The sequence below is a fragment of the Numida meleagris genome, chromosome 26, assembly GCF_002078875.1.
Source record: "Numida meleagris isolate 19003 breed g44 Domestic line chromosome 26, NumMel1.0, whole genome shotgun sequence".
Taxonomy (NCBI): Eukaryota; Metazoa; Chordata; class Aves; order Galliformes; family Numididae; genus Numida; species Numida meleagris.
In genome coordinates, this window is record NC_034434.1 from 3,681,060 (window position 1) to 3,700,290 (window position 19,231).

The 19,231-nt window shown below is 59.7% G+C and overlaps 2 protein-coding genes across 6 annotated transcripts in view; both read left to right on the top strand.

The window, feature by feature from the left end:
- Positions 1,281–6,530, top strand: PPP1R1B (protein phosphatase 1 regulatory inhibitor subunit 1B). 3 transcript variants are annotated; one of them, XM_021378225.1, is made up of 8 exons: positions 1,281–2,896; positions 3,688–3,748; positions 4,159–4,187; positions 4,761–4,836; positions 5,080–5,208; positions 5,429–5,497; positions 5,956–6,105; positions 6,180–6,530. In XM_021378225.1, exons 1-8 carry the CDS (start codon positions 2,816–2,818, stop codon positions 6,257–6,259), a joined length of 675 nt encoding a protein of 224 aa, XP_021233900.1. In that variant the 5' UTR covers positions 1,281–2,815; the 3' UTR covers positions 6,260–6,530. The 3 variants fall into 3 exon arrangements, with proteins under 3 accessions (XP_021233900.1, XP_021233901.1, XP_021233903.1); XM_021378226.1 differs by having other exon boundaries at positions 1,286–2,896; positions 5,432–5,497; XM_021378228.1 differs by having other exon boundaries at positions 1,290–2,896; positions 4,165–4,187.
- Positions 6,724–19,231, top strand: part of STARD3 (StAR related lipid transfer domain containing 3) — a 17,263-nt gene continuing 4,755 nt past the window's right edge. Inside the window, exons 1-11 of one of the 3 annotated variants that reach the window (XM_021378183.1) lie at positions 6,724–6,871; positions 9,984–10,263; positions 12,939–13,016; positions 13,281–13,358; positions 13,449–13,502; positions 13,606–13,723; positions 14,845–14,943; positions 15,593–15,648; positions 16,334–16,426; positions 17,672–17,734; positions 18,738–18,833. In XM_021378183.1, the coding sequence (XP_021233858.1) occupies positions 10,048–10,263; positions 12,939–13,016; positions 13,281–13,358; positions 13,449–13,502; positions 13,606–13,723; positions 14,845–14,943; positions 15,593–15,648; positions 16,334–16,426; positions 17,672–17,734; positions 18,738–18,833 (951 nt within the window). In that variant the 5' untranslated portion in view covers positions 6,724–6,871; positions 9,984–10,047. The other 2 variants (XM_021378184.1, XM_021378182.1) reach the window with 2 other exon arrangements.

Here is a 19,231-nt window from a genome sequence, read left to right on the forward strand (position 1 = left end):
GGCGTGCAGGGACGGGGCCGTGCCCCTCATCTCCCCGCCGCCCCGAGTCCCGATGGGGACATGGGGACACGACCCCGCCCCGCGCCTGCCCTGGTGCCCCCCGCGTTTGAAGGGAAACAGGTGAGAGCCCCCAGCCCAACAGGGCACAGCCCCCCGTGGTGTTGGGGGGTGGGGGGGGTTAGGGGGTTGCACCCCCCCCGTCCCGCCAGCGCTGCTCTGTGCCTCAGCTTCCCCATAGCACACAGAGGGGTGCCGGGGGGGCGCGACCCTCTGTACAGCACCCTTTAGGGGGAGGGAATGGGGAGCAGCCCCTCGAGCCCCCCTTTCTCCCCGCGGCTTCTCCCGGAGGGGGGCTCCCAGCACGGAAGGGGTTAAGGCCCCGGCGCCCCCCCCACCCTGCTGCTCCCACGCGCGCTCCCACGCGTGTTCCCACACCTGCACCTCCTCTGCACCCCAGGGAGCGCTCGGCCCCCGCCCGCCGCCCCCGCTGCACGCTGCGGGGATGGTGAGGGGGTTGGGGGGGAACACAGGAAGGGGGCGGACCCCAAAAGTGCCCCCCCCCAGACCCCTCACTCGCCGCAGGACCCCCAGCATCCCGGGCAGGGAGGAATGCCACGGACGGGAGGAAAGGGTTCCCCGGGGTGGGGGGCACGGAGGCACCCACTGACACCCCCCCACTTTAACCCCGCCCCCTCCGTGGCTCCGCCCACACCGTTGCCCAGGCCCCGCCCACCCGGCACTCACCTTTCGGACCGAGTTCCGGCATCCTCCCGTGCACTGCCCACGTGCACTGCCCCCGCGATGCTCCGTCCCGCACTGACCCGTCCCCACGATTCCCCGTCCCCAGGGATGCTCTGTCCCCACCGTACTCCGACCCTGTGCATTCCCATCCCCACAACACTGCACCCCTCCCGCACCCTGTCCCCGCAGCACCCCGTTCCCCCGCAGCGTCCCACCCGCCCCACACCCCCTCCCCACATCTCCCCATCCCCACGGTGCAATGCCCGTCCCCGTGGCCCCGCTGTCCCCGCAGCGGCACCGAAGCTCCCGCTCCTCCCGGCGCTGGCGGGTGGGGGGCGAGCGCTGCCTCCCGCACCCTGCTGCTATTTTTACTTTCTCTGCAGGAGGATCCGCTGCTGCACGGAGCTGCAGCCCCCATGGTATGGAGCTACACTGCATGGCACGGCACGGCACGGCACCGGAGCAGCCCAGGATGCTGCAGGGCTCGGCCAACACTGACCCCACAAAGAGCAGGGCAGCACCGCTGCCATTTTGCAGTATGGACGTGCGTGGAACCACATGTGGGGCAGTGGCTGCAGCACCGCGTCCCATCCCTGTCTCTGCATCCCGGTACCCAGCCTGGCCGTGCCCACAGGGACAGTGTGGGCACAGGCGGGGGCTGATCCCAGAGCTGTTCTTGGGGCCGTGGGTGCTCGCGCTGCTGCAGAGCGGGGAGGGGACCCGGCCACCCCCTCACACTGCGCCTTCGTGCGCGGGAGGAGAGGGAACGGCAGCGGGAAGGAGCCCGGGAACCTGTTGCCATAACAACTGTGGGTCCCACATGGGGAGCAGGATGGGGACAGGGACGGTGCTCAGGGCCTGGCACAGGGTGGCCAAGAGATCCCAGATTCACACACACCCCCCCCCGCCTCTGCAGCACCTTCCCGGGGCTGTGCCCGCGTTAGCAGCCCGTGGCTCTGCTTGCACCACTCTGCATGTGGGTGCAGACGGGGCCGTGCCGTGCCGTGCTGTGCCGTGCCGTGCCGGGCGGCTGTTCCATGGCACCGTGCCACCGGGGTAAATATTTTGCTGGAGCCACAGCTCCTGGCCCGCAGCCACCCACGGCCGTTGGAACACCGGGAGATCAGGAGCCAGCGCCCGGCACCCCCCTTCCTCCTCGCTCCGGTTTCCTCCACGCTCACGGCACCGCCCGGCCCCGCTGTCCCGTGTACGACGTGAAACACCATGCACCGAGCACGGGAACGGCGGGGACCTGGCTGGGGGCTGGAGCTGTGCCGGGGTGGGTGCGTCCCCGATCCCATGCCCCGGCCAAAGTCACCTGGGTTTTATGAGCAGAGGAACCGGAGAGGGGTGGCTTTGGCATCTTCTGCTTTTCCAGGAGAGCAGTTTGGGTTTGGGGGAATTTTCCATGGGGAAAACAACAGGGATCTGGAGCGTGGCATGGCAGCACAGTCCTCTGGTTCCGTGACATCTCAGGACCACGGCTCATGGTGGCGTGGGGACCCTCAGCACAAGGGCAATAGGACAATTTGGAATGCCATGTCCTGCTGTGCCCACAAGGTCTGTTCCTGCAGATGTCCCCTGTGGGGCTGGCCATGTCCCCCGGGTAGACTTTGTCCCATAGTAGGAGTCCCCGTGCCATGGGGCAGCCCCCCAAAGCTGTGCCTCACAGTGTCCCACCCAGCCAGGCCGCCCACGCTGCCCTCCAGCTTGCGGGGAAACTGAGGCACCAGGCACTGGGATGCCCATAACCACACACGGCCCCATCCTGTCCCACACAGCCACTGCGGTGGGGCCCCCCCGGTGGGGAACGGGTTAAGGGGCCCGGCAGGCTCGAGCCCCCCTCCCGGGCTCCCTGAGGGCTCATTATCCACGGCCTCAGCCCCCCTGCCCGGGGGATGAATAATGCAGCGCGCTGGTAGGAGCCGTGTCCTCCCTCCCTCTCCTTCCTCCTCCTCCTCCTCCTCCTCGCGGCTCTGCCTTCCCCACCTCCCTCCGCTCAGTCCTCACCGTGCTCAGCCCGGGCGCTGCCGAACTCCGCGTGGCACCGGGCAGCAGCGCAGACCCCGCAGCCATGGACCCCAAGGACCGCAAGAAGATCCAATTCTCGGTGCCGGCTCCCCCCAGCCAGCTGGACCCCCGCGCCGTGGAGATGGTGAGCGCAGGGTGACAGCGGGGTCACACTGGGGTCCCCAGCATGGCACCGTGCTCCCGGTGACCCCGGGTAGAGAGGGACCGTGGGGTACGGGTGGTGACAGTGCCGGTCGTGTCCCATGGAGGGACAAGGGTGCCCCGAGGTGGAGGAGAGCTGTGCAGGGGACAGGACGGGGACAGCGTGGGGCAGGAGGGAAGGGATGGGACAGGGAGAGAGGGACAAGGAGGACTGGAGGGGATAGGGTGAGAGACAGAGGAGACAAGAGGGAGGGGATGGGATGGGATGGGATGGGGGTACAGAGAGGAAGGGACAGGGTGGGGAATGGGATGGGACGGGGAGACACAGGGACAGGACAAAGTGCTCCGACGTGCTGTGCCAGCGGCAGTTTTGTGCAGGAGTTATGCACAGGGATAGGGTAGGACAGGAATGGAACAGAGGGGACAGGAATTGGACAGAAGGGAATGGCTGGGATGGAACAGACCAGAATGGGACAAGAACAGGACGGGACAAGACAAGGGACTGTGCAGGCTCTGCCCAGCCTGAGGGAACATCCCCAGGACATGATTCCTGTGCACCCTGGACCCACAGCTGTGGGGCTGGGGGCTGTGAGGGGCTTGGGGGGTAAGGGACAGCACGGAGACCCCGAGATGGTGACATAGCCCCTCCGTGGGGCACTGCACCTGTCCCCTGCCCTGTGCTACCGAGCACCCCATGGGGTGGGGATGTGATGGGGCTCAGCCCTGGGGCACTGGGTAGGGGACAGGGGACTGGGTGACACCGCTGTGCTCCAGATCCGCCGGCGGAGGCCCACGCCTGCCATGCTGTTCCAGCTCTCCGAGCACTCATCCCCAGGTGAGCCAGGACACGGACTGGAACCAGGCTGGGGATGGGAGGGGACATGGGGTGGCCCTAGGGGCAGTGGCACCTGCTCCAGGGACGGGAGGTCCTGGCAGGGATGGGACAAGGTGGAAGGGATGGGACAAGGTGCCGCAGGTGGGATGGAGGAGTAGGGATGGGACATGGGGGTGGAGGTGGGACAGGTGTCCATGTATGGGATGTGGTGGCACGAATGGGACATGATTGCAGGGATGGGACATCAGAGGCAAGAACGGGATGTGGTGCCACGTCTGCTATGGGATGTCAAGGATGAGACACGGTGGGGGGGGGGCTGGGGGTCACACACGGGATGGGGCGGTAGGGACAGGGCAGGGGCTGCAGCTCCAGCACCCGTCCTACCCACCCATTCTCTCCTGGCGCTGCGGATGTAGAGGACGAGTCCCTGCCCTACCAGGTGAGTGGGTGCCGGGCACCTCTGTCCCTACAACGGCCCCTGACCACCCCCAAGCCCCCCGGCACAGCCACAGCCACAGCACAGTCACCATGTTGTTATCGTGGCGCTGCTGCCCTGCCCCGTCCCAGTGCTTATCGCTTCCCTGCCTTCTCCTGGCCTTGGGGACGGGCACATGGTGCCGTGGGGACAGGGACACGAGAATGGGGACTGGGGTCAGGCTGTGACACGGGGACCCTGTGGGGTTCAGGTCCTCATCACCAACCCCCCAGTCCCTAGTGCAGTGTTCCCATCACAGGGACACTACATTGGGGGTCCCTGTTACAGAGTCCTCACCATGGCGGGGCTCAACCCCATTGCAGGGTCTTCTTACAGGGTCCCCATCCCAGGGGTTTCATCCCACAGTCCCCACTGCGGGACCCCCACCAAAGTGTCACAGTCCCGGGGGGCTTATCCCTAGATCCCCACAGCGAGATCCCCATCATTGCACCTAGTCCTTGCGGGGCCACGGGTGTCCTTGATGTGGGAGTAGCCAGGTCCCTGTCCCCAATGCCGTCCGCTTGCTCTGTCCTGCAGCGAGCCTCCGGCGAGGGCTGTCTGCTGAAACCAAAGAGGAACAACCCGTGTGCCTACACACCACCCTCGCTCAAAGGTACCATCCCCAAAGGCCAGGTCCTCCACAGGGGACGTTTTGGGGCAGCCCCTGGAGCTGGCTGAGCCCCCACGCTGCTGCCATCTGGATGGGGAAACTGAGGCAGGGAGGGCATATGGGGTGGGTGTGGAGCAGTGGGCTGGGGGACCTGGGCACGCCGCACCCCTGTGCCTCTCCCAGTACTTCCCAGTGCTTCCCAGTGCTCCCGGTGCCAGAGCGGGGGCTGATGCCGGTGCCCCGCAGCGGTGCAGCGCATCGTGCAGTCCCACCTGGAGAGCGGCCTGGCTGGGGGGGACAGCTCTGACGGAGAGCCTGATGATGGGGACCCTGAGCTGGCCCGCGCCTGCGACCCAGACAGCGCCCTCGAGCCTGGTAAGAGGGATGGGTCATGGGGACAAGGGCTGCTGCAGCCTGGGGGATGTGGGGACATGGGACTGAGTGCTGCCAGCTGCGATGGGGGGGCAGGGGCTGCAGTGTCCCCTGCTGTGTCCCGGAGCCATACTGATGCCAGCTGGTCCCCATGGCCGTGCTGGCTCCGGGGCAGGGGGGAGGCATGCCTCCTCTGCCCCCGGCTCATCACTGTCCTTCCAAGAAGCCCTGGGGAGCCAGGCCAGAGTTGAGCGGAGCATCTTCCCTGCCACCAAGGCACACAAGAGGAAAGGTAACGGGGACACCATGGGGATGGGGACACTGAGGGGTTGGGGACACTGTGGAGGCTGGGGTAGGAATGGGGACAGGGATGGTTCCGCTATGAAGTTTATAACACTGCATGGATGGGAACCCCGTGAGGATGGGGATATTGCTGGGATGGAGCCTCCACAGGGATGGGGACAGAGAAATTGCAAGGTGGGGGGCATTGTGGTGATGGGGACCCTGTGAGGATGAGGTGATGGATGGGGCCACCTCAGGGATGGGGAACCCTGTGGGGACGATGATACCGTGGAGATGGGGACTTTGTGGGGATGGAGATAGGAACAGGGCCACCATGGGAATGGGGACACTGTACGGATGGGGATATTGTGGGGATTCAGGACTGCTGCCATCCCCATGACCCGGCTGCAGGCAGCGCGGCGGCCGTCCCATCCTGTGGTTGGCCACCGTCCCTCCCTCTTCCCCCAGGGGGGCAGAAGGTGTCCTTCGCGGGAGGCATTGCCGAGCGCAGTGAGGACCTGAAGGCACTGACGGTGTCCGACATCCCCGAAGACCCTGAGGACCCCGAGGACCCCGAGGGGGGTGAAGGCAACGAGGAGGAGCCGGAGGACGGCAGCGGTACGGGCTGCGGGGGGATCCCTGCTCCCTTGGAGGGCAGCAGGACCCCCAAGTGACCCCATTGTCACCCACAGAGCACAGCGAGGAGCGGCGGCATGTGGGCCTGGCGGGCACGGAGCGCCGCCGCTCACCGGTCCCGCTGGGCACCAGCTAGCCGGGCCGCGGCCTGGCCGGGACCCCCACGGCCTGCCCCACGTCATCGCCGCTTCGCCCGCAGCCCCACCGCCCCCCGGCCCCGCTCGGAGCCTGCGCTTCGCGTGTGTCCCCGCATGGCTCCCGGCCTGGTTGGCGCGGGACCGCGGCCCCACACTGCTCCCACACCGTGGGGGCTGGCAGTGGGGCTGGGGTCCCACGGCCGGGGCCTGCCCCGTGCCCCCCGCATGCAGCAATGCCCGCGCTGCGCTCCAATAAACAGCTGTACAGAGCGGCGGGCCCGTGCTTGGGGGGCAGCGGGGAGCTGTGGGGGCGGCTGGGGGGTTGGTGGCCGTGGGGCAGCGCCGTGATGGGGTCTGCGCGTCCCCCCGTGCACACTGCGGAATGGAATCGCCCAGCCCCGCGGAGCCGATGCTCCCTTTCCCCCCGCCGCGCAGCGCAGTGGTCCCTCCCCGCTCCGCTCCCCACGCCCCCGCAGTCCGCCATGGTGGGCGCCGGCACAGCTCGGAGTTTTACTTCCGGGGTCAGAGTGGCGCTAGGACCGGAAGTGGCTTGCTCTGGGGACTACTTCCGGTGGGGCCTGGCAGTGGCGGCTGGTGGCTGATACCGGCAGGTACCGGACGGTTCCGGGGGGTGGGGAGTGAGGTTAGCACCGGAGTTAAGCGGAGCGGAGCCGTTCTGGGAGCTGGCTCGGGGCTGGAGCAGAACGCTGGGACCTCCGCTACTCTGCGGGGCTGGTGCGGGGCTCCGGTTCCTGGGTCGCGGAGGCCGCCTCGACCGCTGCCCGAGGTAGGAGCGGGGCCATCCCCGTGGGTGCGGGTGTCCAGCAGTGTTTATCTGCCGCCGCCAGGCTCCCTAAGGCCTTCCCCGACCCCCCGAGGCCGCCCCACGCCCCCGTACCGGCTCCAGACTGGCGGCCCCGAGCGGGTAGGGCCGGGCCAGTGCGGTGGGAGCTCAGCCCCGATCCTGCGGGATCCCCTTAGCGCTGGCCGGGAGCGGGGGGCTCTGCTCACAGAGCAGTGATTTGGGAGCTCGGGGCTGCAGGGCTGCCAACTGCCCGTGCTGCCACTCAGGAAGCGGCTGTGGCACCGCTAACGGTCCTGCTGCACCAGTGCTGCCCATCGGACGGGCACTGCACTGCCATGGAGTAGCGGCACAGGGACCCATGGCTGCAGGGACAGAAGTGGACCCTGCCCAGCACCGTGTCCTGTGGTGCCTGGGCTGGGTAGCAGCTGCTGCCCCTCATCACCCGCTGCCAGCTGGCAGCTTCCGAGGTCGCTCGCTGGACCCAAGGGGAAGTTTTCCTTCTGCTCTTTGTGTGACACCTGTGGGCTTTCTCACTTCTGCATTGTGATCCTGAGCCACTGATGGGCCTTACTGAAACTGGAGACTAATTGCAGAGTGATCACATCAGCCCCCAGGCTCTCCATGAGCCAGACCCAGAGCTACCAGCTTGGAGCAGGATCTTGAGCTGCTCTTAGGGGCCAGAGCCCTCTTAAATACTCCGTATCCAAGCTGCACTGAGGCTGCGTGTGTGGGGGGGGGGGAGAGGGGAGGGAGAGGGGACCCTGGGGCTGGTGCAGCTGAGAGGGGAATGCAGACCCTGCAAGGTCTTGTGGTGTTTTGAGAGCCCCATTCACAAACAGCATCTGGGCTGGAGGCTGCAGGGGATGGCATGGGGCTGACCAGGTGAGGGACAGCACAGCACGGGGAGTGCGGGCAGCTCACAGAAGGGCACTTGTTGTCAACGCCTCTCTCCCTTAGGAAGCTCAGACACGTGTCAGCATCTGGTGAAACATCTGCAGCTGGTGGCTTTAAAGCAGCCCTCCCGCGCTTTCCAGGCACCTCATCTTTGGTGCAGTGTTTGGTGCAAAGGCTGTCACTATCAAAAGAGGTGACATGAGAATTAGCTGTTGAAGTCGTCATGTGAGCTGAGAAGGCACATTAATAGGAAGTTGAGGGCGCGGGAGGAAAGGAGAAGCGGTGTCACAAGATGGAAAGGCTTCTTGCTGTAAGACATGTCATTAGCATGCAAACGTGTGCTAATGAGAAGCTTGTGATTTGAATCTAAAAAGCAGGAGTGGAAGGTGGAGAGGCTGCAGGCTGTGAGGGGGCTGCTACAGCCTTTCTAGGTATAGGTCCCATGTTGCTTTTGGCTTTTTCTTCGGGAAAGGAGCCTGACTGTGTCTCCAGAGCCTTTGGAGCCCCAGCGGGTCCCTGGTGCAGTGATGCTGGTGTGCATCGTGGTGCTGAATGCTCAGTAATTCATCTGGCACCTGGGAAAAGACACATTTAGACACACTCAGAGCAGCCTCTGCCCACTGCCCTTTCTTCCCTGTGATGGAACAACCACATCTGGGCAGAAAATATTCCGATATTTTCAACGTTTCTATGCCACAGTGCCTCTGTTTTCCCCTGAAGGTAAAACCCTTCTCACCGCTTCCTCCCCAGATCTCTGTGCTGGCTTCAGGACAGGCGTCAGCTCTCACCTGGAAAGGTGGGGCTGAAAAATCGATGGCTGTAGGCCAACGGGAGCCAGGGATGTCCCTGTCACCATGGGGAGCAGGGCCGAGCATCTCGCAGGGTGAGCCTAAAGCGCTCTGAAGTTGTGAGGGCTGCCTAAGTGCAAAGTGCTGTTTGAGTGGAGAGTGCAGTGACACTCTGCCACAGAGAAGGCGGCAGCCCGCGCATCAGGCGATCTATTATTTAGCACTCACAGATGTCTGCAACTTTTCTCAGTTTGAGATGGACCCCTCGCTCACGGCAGCGAAGGGCCGCACTGACTGTGGCTTATCCGAAGTGACACATCCTCGGCTCCTTCCGTGGGGCCGCAGGGAGAGGCTGGCGGGGACCTGACAACCCCAGCTCCCTCCCTCCCTCCTCCTCTCCCTCCCCAAGGGCTGCAACTTGGGAGCTGCTTGCACACAGACCCCGGGTTGTGGTTGCAGCAGTGTGGGGCAGCTCCTCCCATTGTCCTAGCGTGTGGTCACTGCCTCTTCCTATGGTCCTGGGCACAGTCCTGGGGCTTTTTCCCTTGGGCAGCTCTGCCTGCATCCTCCTGGTTTTGAGCAAGACCTGATGTAATAAAACGCATCTCACTCTGCTTGCAGAGGAAGCAGAGCTGCTCGGGCAGCAGCAGCTAATCCAGCAATAAATGCAGTTGTTTGGAGACCAAGTATCCCTGAACATGAGTATTTTGGAGGGAATGAGTTTGTCCTGGTGCTGTAGCTGTGTGTCGCGGTGGGGTGGAAATCTGGGGACAGCAGCCCCCTGCGTTGGCACCTTTCTCCCTGTTTGTCTCAGCTGCATGCTTCATTAGCACAGCAGCCTCCTTGTGTGCTGCTGACGGAAGGGAAACATTTTCACACAATGGCTGGCACGGCCGCCTGAAAACTGGCGTCAGCCTCAGCACCCTGACCCGCTCACGAGGCGGCTGCGCCCCCAGCACCGCCAGGACCAGCGCCAGTGGTGGCTGCTTCCATGCCACAGAGCTGTGCCATGAGCTGAGCTGTGGGGCTCTTGGTGGCCGGGTTCCCTCTCCCTGCAGTGGGCAGAGGGGATGGGGGTCCCTGTGCTGATTCAAGGGGTGGGATGCGAGCCCTGGGTGAGCTCTCCTGTGCTTTCTGCTAACCTAAAAGGCAGCGTGGGTGCTTCGGTGCGGTGACACCGCCGGGCGTAAGGCCGTGGCACTGCTCCCCCAGGCTTCCTATGTTGTCTCCCCATAGGTGACACGCTGGCTCTGCAGATGTGGCCCCGACTGACGTAGGCCCCAAGTTACTTGGGCCAAGGATGAGCAAGCCGACAGACCTGCAGCACGACCTGGAACGGAGCCTCCCAGCCATTGCGTCCATCAGCACCTCGCTTTCCCAGAGCCAGGGCTTCTCCCCGTACTGCTACTTCTCTCCAGAGAAGAGGAAGGCCATCTCGGACGTGAGGAGGACTTTCTGCCTCTTCGTCACCTTCGATCTGCTCTTCATCTCTTTGTTGTGGATAATCGAATTGAATGTAAGTTGGGAGAAGCAAAGGTGTGGAGTTTTTCCCCTCTTAAGCTGCGCTTTTCTAAATTTGGCTTCCTCTGTGGTAATGGCTGCGTTTCAGAAGTCTGAGGCCAAGTCTTTGTTTGCTCTTCCCAGCGCTCTCTGATTCGCACTGGCTGAGAAATCAGAGCGCAGTCAGTGCTAGCTGAAGTCCGGCTCATTTCCTGCAAGCAGGCCCCGTTGTGGCTGCCCAGGGTCGTTAACACCACGCATGCAGAGCTGGGTGTTGTCGTGTAACGAGATCTGTGGCCGTGGGATCGGGAGGGCGAGCTGCTGGCCAAGTTCCTCTCCTTCCCCCTTTAAGAGAAGCTACTCGCTGCGTGTGCCAAGCAGCTGCCAGCTTTGCTGAGTGCCCTGTTCTGGAAGGCTCGGAGGGCGAGGAGGGGAGCGCAGACCTTTCTCGCACCGCCCAGCTGCCGGGCACAGACAAAAAGGGCTTTGAGCTTTGGACCCAGAGCGCTGCCGCTAATCTCTGCTCCTGTGAACTGGAGGTGCCGCTCTGCCACAAAGGAGCCGGCGGGGTTTCGGTCCCCTCTGCAGCGGCTTCGTGCCAGCACGGGGTGCTGCGTTTGCTCTTTCTGTCAACTGCTGCAACGAACAAGGAAATCTAGTTTATTTACTTCAATCTCGTCAGGTCAAAGTTGTTCCCTGGGCTACAGTGTGTTTTTTTTTTTTTTTTTTCCCCTGCACCAGTCCCAACTAGTTTGGCCGTGCGGGCAATGGGTTTCAGGTTGCAGGTACTCGATGTCCTCCCACAGAACAGCCTGATCGGAAAGACAAGATGATCAGATAGACCCCACTGCTTCTGCAGGCAGCCCTCCGGTGTCTGGCCTTTGTTTATCAGCACTGGATCCTGCGCTCACTTAGCGGCTCTTATCTCTGCCCGGCTTATCTCCTGCGGTGTCTGCACGTAACGGATTGCCTCGGCCAGCAGCTCCATCACCCCGTGCTCTGCCAAGAGGCTGCAGTGACCCCCGCAGCCTCGTGTAAGCACGGCAGCTCTGGGGCAGCATTCCTGCGATGCCGATGGTGCCCTGGACCCCCAGCCTCCTGCTCTCTTCTTGGTTCTCTGGGCTCTCCAGAGCGGTGCTTTTCTGCAAATCCCAAACTGCAGCCCTGGGGAAATGCTCTGGCAGCGTGGTCGTCAGGGTAATTCTGAGCGTAGGTCTCGCAGGTAGCCATTAATGAGTGACTAACTGGTGATATTTAGGCCCCGAGCCGAGATGCTGCATATTTAAGGCTATTAGGACGACTTATTTGCCTAGTTATGAAGAGCAATGAGTTTATATCGTGACTAATGCTTTTTTTATCAAATGGCTTCCTTTGCTGCAAGATAAGCTGAGCAAATTGGCCCTCGTTAAATGTCTGTCTCCTGCAAACTGTCACTCTGTGAGCTTGCTGCTCTCAGAGACAAAGAGGTTCCTCAGTCAGCTCCTCTTGTTCAAGGCGGTGGCATATACTCAAACTGAAACACCTCCCAAAAATTGTAATCCAAAGCCTTGGTTGAGTCCTGTTCCCCCTGTAACATATCCTATCGGAGCAGTGCGGCTGGGAAGAGGCTTTGTGAGTCCCTTTTGGCTCAGGATATTCTGTGATTCGTTTGGTGGCTGCTCGTTGAAGCTGTCTGGTGCAAGTCCTGCACCTTCAGATCTAAAGCAGCGGTGCAGAACTGCTCGCCTCCCCCTGCCCTGACTGTTAAGCAGCAGCCCTGACCTAGAGGGACCACTTCCCAATGGCTGCCTCGTCTGTCCTTGGACTGTCTGACGAGAGGGTGCCAGAGCACCAGGCTGCCAAGAACTGGCCTGAGATCCACCAACTTGTTTCTCACAGATCATCAAACAGCTGTCAGCATATACCAGCTTCCAGGCCAGCTGGGCTGCGTTCAAACCAATAGCCTAAAGGTGAAGTGTTTGTTCCAGTTACCTGAGCCATTCACTTCCTCATAAACAGCCATTCCAAGCTCCTGAGAACAGGATTTATGGTGTCAAAAGCATAGAGGCTGTCAAGCCCCAAATTTTTTAGGGGTGAGATAAGAGAGCTCTTTGAGATTTTTCCACGTTCTCTTACAGTCCTGCAGAATCCTGGTTTTGCCTCTTCAGGATTTCCTTGTGTTTCCATGCGTTCGTGGCCTTTGGACCCCTCTCCTGCCATGTCACAGGACAGATGTTTTGGGTGTCCAGAAGTGCTCCCTGGGGCTTTTCACCTGCCCCACGTTTCCTCCCGTACAGCTCAAGTCTGTCACTTGAAGCTCGCGTGGAAGTGATGGGCACCAAGTGGGAGGTGCTGTCCTTTAGGCTGCAGGAGACAGAGGGCTTTAGGCTGCGGGGGTGGTGATCTGCTGGCACGGGATGTGCTGAGCCAAATAACAGCTTTTCCACGTGAGAAAGCCCCACGTAGAAGTGTTTAATGTGCCTGTGTGCTGCTTCAACCCCGGCTGCCCTCGCTGGGAAGCAGAGGGTGAAATGGGCTGCTGCATCTTCCCATGGTCCTGTGCTGGCAGAGGAGCCTGTGCCATGTGTTTGTATGCCTGATGCATAACCTGCCCCAGCAGTAACCTCTGGACACCGCTTGGCCGGGTTCTTCCTCTCATTAGTTTCTTGTCAGTGCACTCAATAGCTTTCTCATTTCCTGTCTCCTCTTCAGACCAAGGATGGCATTCAGAAGAACTTGAAGAACGAAATCATCAAGTACAATTTTAAGACCTCTTTCTTTGACATATTTGTGAGTATCCCAGCCTGCTGCCAGTGGGGCGAGAGCTCGGCGCTCAGCGTGGCTGTAGGCTGGGTGGGGAGGGCAGCATGCTGGGGGCTGGGGTCTCCCATATCCCTGCTGCTCCTGGCCTAGCACTTGGGCAGATTGCAGCCCACCCTGCCACACCACTGACCCCACCTGGCTGGGTGCTGAGGTCCCCGAGGGCTGCGTCCTTCCAGCACCTGGCACGACGACAAGGACACCATCTATATCAATGGCTTCTTGTTTTGAAAGGTCTTGGCTTTCTTCCGATTTTTTGTCTTGCTGCTGGCCTATGCGATTGTAAGGCTGCGCCACTGGTGGGTCATAGCGGTAAGAAGGCAATTTTTGCTTTCCTGTTTTCAGTTTGAGCTCTCTGCTTCGAGTTTGCAGAGGTCTGAGATACGGGATTTTATTTTCCAGGTCACTACGCTGATATCCAGTGCCTTCCTGATTGTGAAGGTCATTCTCTCCGAGGTTGGTTTCCTTGGGCTCACAGGGGATTGCTTTGTGATTGCTTGTCGCTGCTGTTTTCCATTTTGTGTAAACTCCTTGTGACTTTTCCTTTTTTTCCACTCAGCTTCTCACCAAAGGGGCGTTCGGCTACTTACTTCCTATCGTCTCGTTTGTCATTGCTTGGTTAGAGACTTGGTTCCTGGATTTTAAAGTCCTCACTCAGGAAGCAGAAGAGGAACGATGTAAGTATTTTGCTCCTCTCTGGCAGGAGCCAGCAGATCAGGCCACCAGGCCTGGGCTTTCTGCTGCTTTGGCAGCACCGTGGCAGAAATGACATTTATGGAGAAGTGATCTCCAGGCTGGCTGTGACGGGAAGTGCCTGATTCAATTCTGTTACAGTATACGAGTCCCTTCAAGGGAAGAATATACCAGATTATGAAAAGCGTCTTTTAATTGAGAGGAGAAAAACATGCCAAATTCTCCAATGCCTGGATACTGAAGCCAGACGTATTGGAAACAAAGCTCACCTCCGCATCAGTGAAAATGTTTTGAAACAGTGGGACAAATGCCAGGCAGGCTGTGGGACTCTCCAGCTCGTGAGATCTGTCTTCAGATCTGGGCTGGAGACCTTTGGAGTGGAATGATGCAGTCCAAGATCGATTACAGGGGTGCAGCACGGGTTACGGTGCGTGAAATTTCACGGTCTCTAGTCATTGAGGTCAGATTAAATGGGGACAGAGTTTCTCTGACCTAATGCTTCACAAATGGCCGCGTGTGGCAGGGCACCTGTCCCTTCCAAGGGTCCTTCTAGGGAGTGGGTGCTCGGTCTGTGTAATGCAGCTGTAATGTAAAGCAGCAGTGCTATTACAGCACAGGGGCTTAGTCGTTCTCCCAGGCTTCTCTGACGAAAGAGAGCTGGGAAATGGCACATGAACTGAGAAGTATTTGTCAAGTGAGGCTGGATCAGAAATGCACTGAATGACTGGAAAACACCAGAGGATGTTTGGGTCTTGCAAGGAGGCTTTAAGATGAAAAATGATCAAGTGTTTAATGCCTCTATTGGATTAGGCTCGGGTTCCAAATTGCTTCCAGGGGAAGCTCTTATTTAATTAGATACTTAATCGCCTTTGGATTTGACAGGCAAAAGAGCCCATTGATCTCCATGCAGATAAAATGCCTCAAACAAAAGATGAGGCAATAGGAGCTGAAAAGCTTGTGGGCTGGCTGGTGTCAGTGTGGGCAGAGCAGCTGTGTCTGGCAGAAAGTGGCTGGGAGGCTGGAGGGGGGAGATCTGGTGCGGGAGGACGGGGCCCCCAGCCCCCCAGTTTAGGACACTGCATGTGAAACCTGTTGTGCTTTGCAGGGTACCTGGCAGCCCAGGCTGCAGCTGCCCGTGGGCCCCTGCTGTACCCAGGAGCCTTTTCCGATGGGCAGTTCTATTCCCCGCCGGAGTCCTTTGCAGGTAACGTGCTCTGCTCTCATCCCACGTTCCTCCAGGAGCTTCTTGCCCCTATTACTGTCCTCTCTCTGAGCTCTGTCTCATTAGCCCAGCTCTTGGCAGAGGCAGACAGCAAGGCCTCCAAGAGCGGGTGCTGCAGAACCTCTCCTTGCCCCGTGCTGGTGCCCCACTGCCTTGGTGTCTTCCCGGAGCAGGATCATGCTCAGCCTGGCTTTGGCTCTGTGGGAAATGAGAGCATTTTGTGGTCTTGGGGTTAAATGCTCTTAAGCTGCGATTAAAGTGCTTGTGGTTAAACGCTGCCCTCAGTATGAGGGCATGGGGGCAAGTCGCTGAGAGCAGGTGAGGGTCGGAGCTGGCAGAGTGCTGCTGCCTTGTGCTGGCTGCGAGACCATCCCTGCTCAGCAGCCAGCAGGCGTCAGCTGGAGCATTTGTCCCAGTGTTGCTGACACCCAGGGCACACTCAGTGCCCGCAGCCTGGCTGAGAGCAGGGCAGCACCTGGCAGCCAGCCCCGTGCTGGGGGAGGCAGGACCGGGGCTGCGCTGGGGTCACACCCGTTGGTAGCATTGTTTGATCCATGGGGAAGGCTGGAGGGGGAGAGATGTACAAATGGGCTCTTTGTTATCTGTGTGTTCATTGTGTGTTTCACGAAAGGGTCGGACAACGAGTCGGACGAGGAAGGTCCGGGAAGGAAGGCGTTGACAGCTCAGGTAAATAGAGACAGAGATCCCGTCCCTGGTGTCACAGCCCTTTGTCTGGGGACATTTGGCTGAGGTGCTCAGCCTGCACCGCAGCTCCTGGGAGCGGTGGCATCGTGGCTGCAGCACGAGGGGGTTCTCTGAGCGACGTGCAGCGTTAGCCAGCTTCTCCTGTGCAGCATCCCCCAGGGATGTGGTTCTGGCTCTGCCTTTTCCCCCTTCCCTGGTCATGCAGTTGCATACCAAAAGGGCATTGCCTCCACTGTCCTCGCTGAATTCTAGCGAGCGGGGCGGTTCCTCGCCTCCCTCAAGTCTGGCTGGGCATGCACTTCTCTGTGCTGCTTTCCAAGTGGTTCTGCTGCTGTTCAGCTCCAGTTCTGGCACTTCCACAGAAGGAAGCTCTGCGCACCTCGCAGCCCTTTGCCTGCTGGAAGCCCTTGTGCTAAGGCAGGAGAGATGCTGGTGGGCGCAGCTGGTGTGTGGATGCAAGCCAGGGCAGGAAGCGTGACTTCAGGCTCCAGAATGAGGCCTCTGTGCCCTGAATTTAAGAGATTGGTGTGGTGTGGTGATGGGAGGTAGCCCACTTCCCTCTGCCAGCCCTGGAAGTTGGGTAGCAAACCTTGCACGCACACACACACACACGTGGGGCTTTCTGCAAACCCTGCTGTGAACCCTGAAATATCCCCTTCTCTCCTAGGAGAAAGAATACGTCCGACAAGGCAAAGAAGCCATGGAAGTTGTGGACCAAATCCTCGCCCAGGAGGAGAACTGGAAGTTTGAGAAAAACAATGCAAGTGTCCCCCACACCCCGCTGCTGGGCAGCGCTGGCAAAAAGCACGGATGGCTTAGCAAAAACTGGAGGACAAATGAGGCTTTTGAAACCTCCTTGCAACATGAAAAATTAACAAGCGTTACAATTACCTGATTGAATTAGGAATCTATTCCAGCTCAGTTAAATGTAAAATCCCCTCTTATTTAATTAGACGTTTAATTGCCTTCCCATTTGACGGGAGGGAGCCCATCGCTCCTCCCTCTCATGGCAGGCGGGCAGGGGTGGACAGCTCACCTTTAGTGGATGTGAGGGCTCCAGAGTATTGTGCTTTTAGGAACACACTGGGGCCTGGGGAGGCTCTGGCTGATGCTCCCAGCCATTCTGGCAGCAGGAGTGTGTGGGGCACAGGCAGCTCCTGCTGTCCCACCCCCAAAGCTGCGTGTGCATCCCCTTCCCCAGGATGGGGACATTGGGGATGGTGGAATGTGTATCAGGGAGCCCTGCCATGCGTGTTTCCTCCAGCTACAGCAGGGTTTTCTGGAGTAGCTAGGGTTCCTTTCTCTCTATAGAGTAGTGTGAAAGAGCCAATGTCTCTGCCCCCTCTAAAACCAGCCTTGTTTTCTACTGTGGGCTCACAATGCAGTTGAGGTGAGAGTCCTGCAAACTGCAGTCTCATCTGGTATTTAAAATTCCCCTGTCAAGTGATCCATTGTTTGATGCCAAACTAGCTGGGCAGATTGTTTTCTTTATCCGAAGGGGGATGGATTTAAATAGACTAATCAGAGTTTAACACAGGGCTAATGATGAAAGGTTATCATCTGTCCATCCCTAACCCCTCCAGGGAGTCTCTTCTCAGATGTAGGTAACAACAGCAGTGCTGGCAAACTAACCCCTCTCTCTCACACTGGTGTTGGTAGCTTGCTACAAAGAGAATTTGACCTTGAAAAGGAGTTTGCAGGCTGGCACGGGGTGGATTCTTTTCCTGTCTCATCACTGCTGCTTCTCTGGATATTGTTTTGTTTATGGAAATTTGTGCATGGGCATCTGAAGTGGGCTCAGTGCCGTTCCTGTTCTGGGGCTTGCTGCCTGATGAGGGGGAGCAGGAGCAGTTTGAGGCCAAGGATGGCCCGATGGGATGGCCCTGGAGTGGGCCAGCTCCTGCAGCCCTCCCGCAATGCCCAGAGACCAGCAGGCTTTACCTCGGGTAGAAGCAGTTCATTTTATTTTGCCAGCTTAAATGAAACTTTCTTATTTCTTGCGCAGGACTTCGGTGATGTTGTTTACACTTTTGAAATACCTTTCCATGGCAAGACCTTTATTTTAAAGGTAAGAGCCTTCCTGCATCGCTTCCTTAGCCTGCGTGATACATGCAAAATCACTGCTCTGCCTGGAGCCACGGCTCAGCTTTCACGCTCTCTCCTGGCCCTGGCAGCTCAGGTCAGCCTGCAGAGCACTCTCTTTGCTTGAGACAGATGAACTGCTCTGCACGCTTTAGGGAATCTCTCCAGGAAAACCCCTTGGCTGGCAGACAAACTCCCCGGCAAAAATGCTGGGCCCCAGTCTTTGCTGGTGGAAGTGGGAGCAGGTGACTGCGAGACTCGCTTCCAACCCCAGCATCTAGGACTAATCTGACCAAGGAGGCTAATTGCAACTAATTGCCAGCAAGACCAGGGCTGAGCGTGCGTCTGCTGCTGCCTGGCATTGAGAAGAAGAGCTGCTCAGAAGTGCCATGCTCTGTGCCCTCTCACTGGAGTGGCTTGGCTGTAAACCACGCTTTAATGAAGCATTGGTGCTGCGGTGGCTTTTCTTTGTTCCAGTGCATATGCTGCCTCGCTGGCAGGAGCTGCTGGAGGAGCAGCTCTGTGTTCGTGAGGCAGAGCTGGATGGTCCCGCTCTGCTGCGTTAACCATTTGCCTCCAAAGATCCCCAGTCCCACGGGGACGTGGAGAAATGAACGTTAGCTGTGCTGGAGCTCTGAGAATCTTCTTGGTGACTTTCCAAAGCGATTGCACGTGCAGCAGAATTGCTGAGAAGGTGGGGTGAGGGCAGAGGGGCCCGAGATCGTTCTGTGTCTGCGTGGCCGTGCTGCAGATGGGTGCTTGTCCCCCTTCCCAGCAGGCAGCAGCTCAGTGACTGCTGACCCCCAGGTCTGGTCCCCCCCTGTGCCCTTCTCTCTCTTTGGCAGTGGGTAACGACGTTGGCTTTGCAGCCTCGCTGCTGTCCTCCTGCTTGCTCCCAGTTGTTCTTTCTGATCTGCTCTGCGTTCCTTAGAAATAATCGTTCCCAAGCTGAGCAGGGGACTGGCTAACTGCTCTGGCTCTGTCCTCAGGCTTTCCTGCAGTGCTCTGCTGAAACAGTTTACCAGGAGGTTATTCTCCAGCCCGAGAAGATGATCCTGTGGAACAGAACAGTGGCAGCTTGCCAGGTGAGCGTGCCGGACAAAGATGGCTTAATCACAGGAGCTCCTTGAAGCGGAGAGCTGCAGCTTCCCAGCCCAGCACCGGCTGTCAGCGGTGCCCAGGCCCTACTGGAGCTTAGCTGGATCAGAGTCACCGAGGCGTTAAATCTCCGCCGCTCATCCGTACGATCCGAATGCTCTGCGGCAGCCAGCTGCGTGGCCGTGCCCGTCCAAAAGCCCACGAGGTGGGCAGGGAGCTGGGCCAGCGCCTGAGCCAAGCCTGCTTCTGCTTGGTGCCGTTTGGCGCTGCCGGCGTGGCGGGGATCCGAAGGGAACGCCTGTGCTTCCCCCCCCCACCCCCCAGAAAGGTGCAGGGGCAGCCCAGGGCCAGCAGACCGACCTGTGCATATGCTGCCACAGAGCTC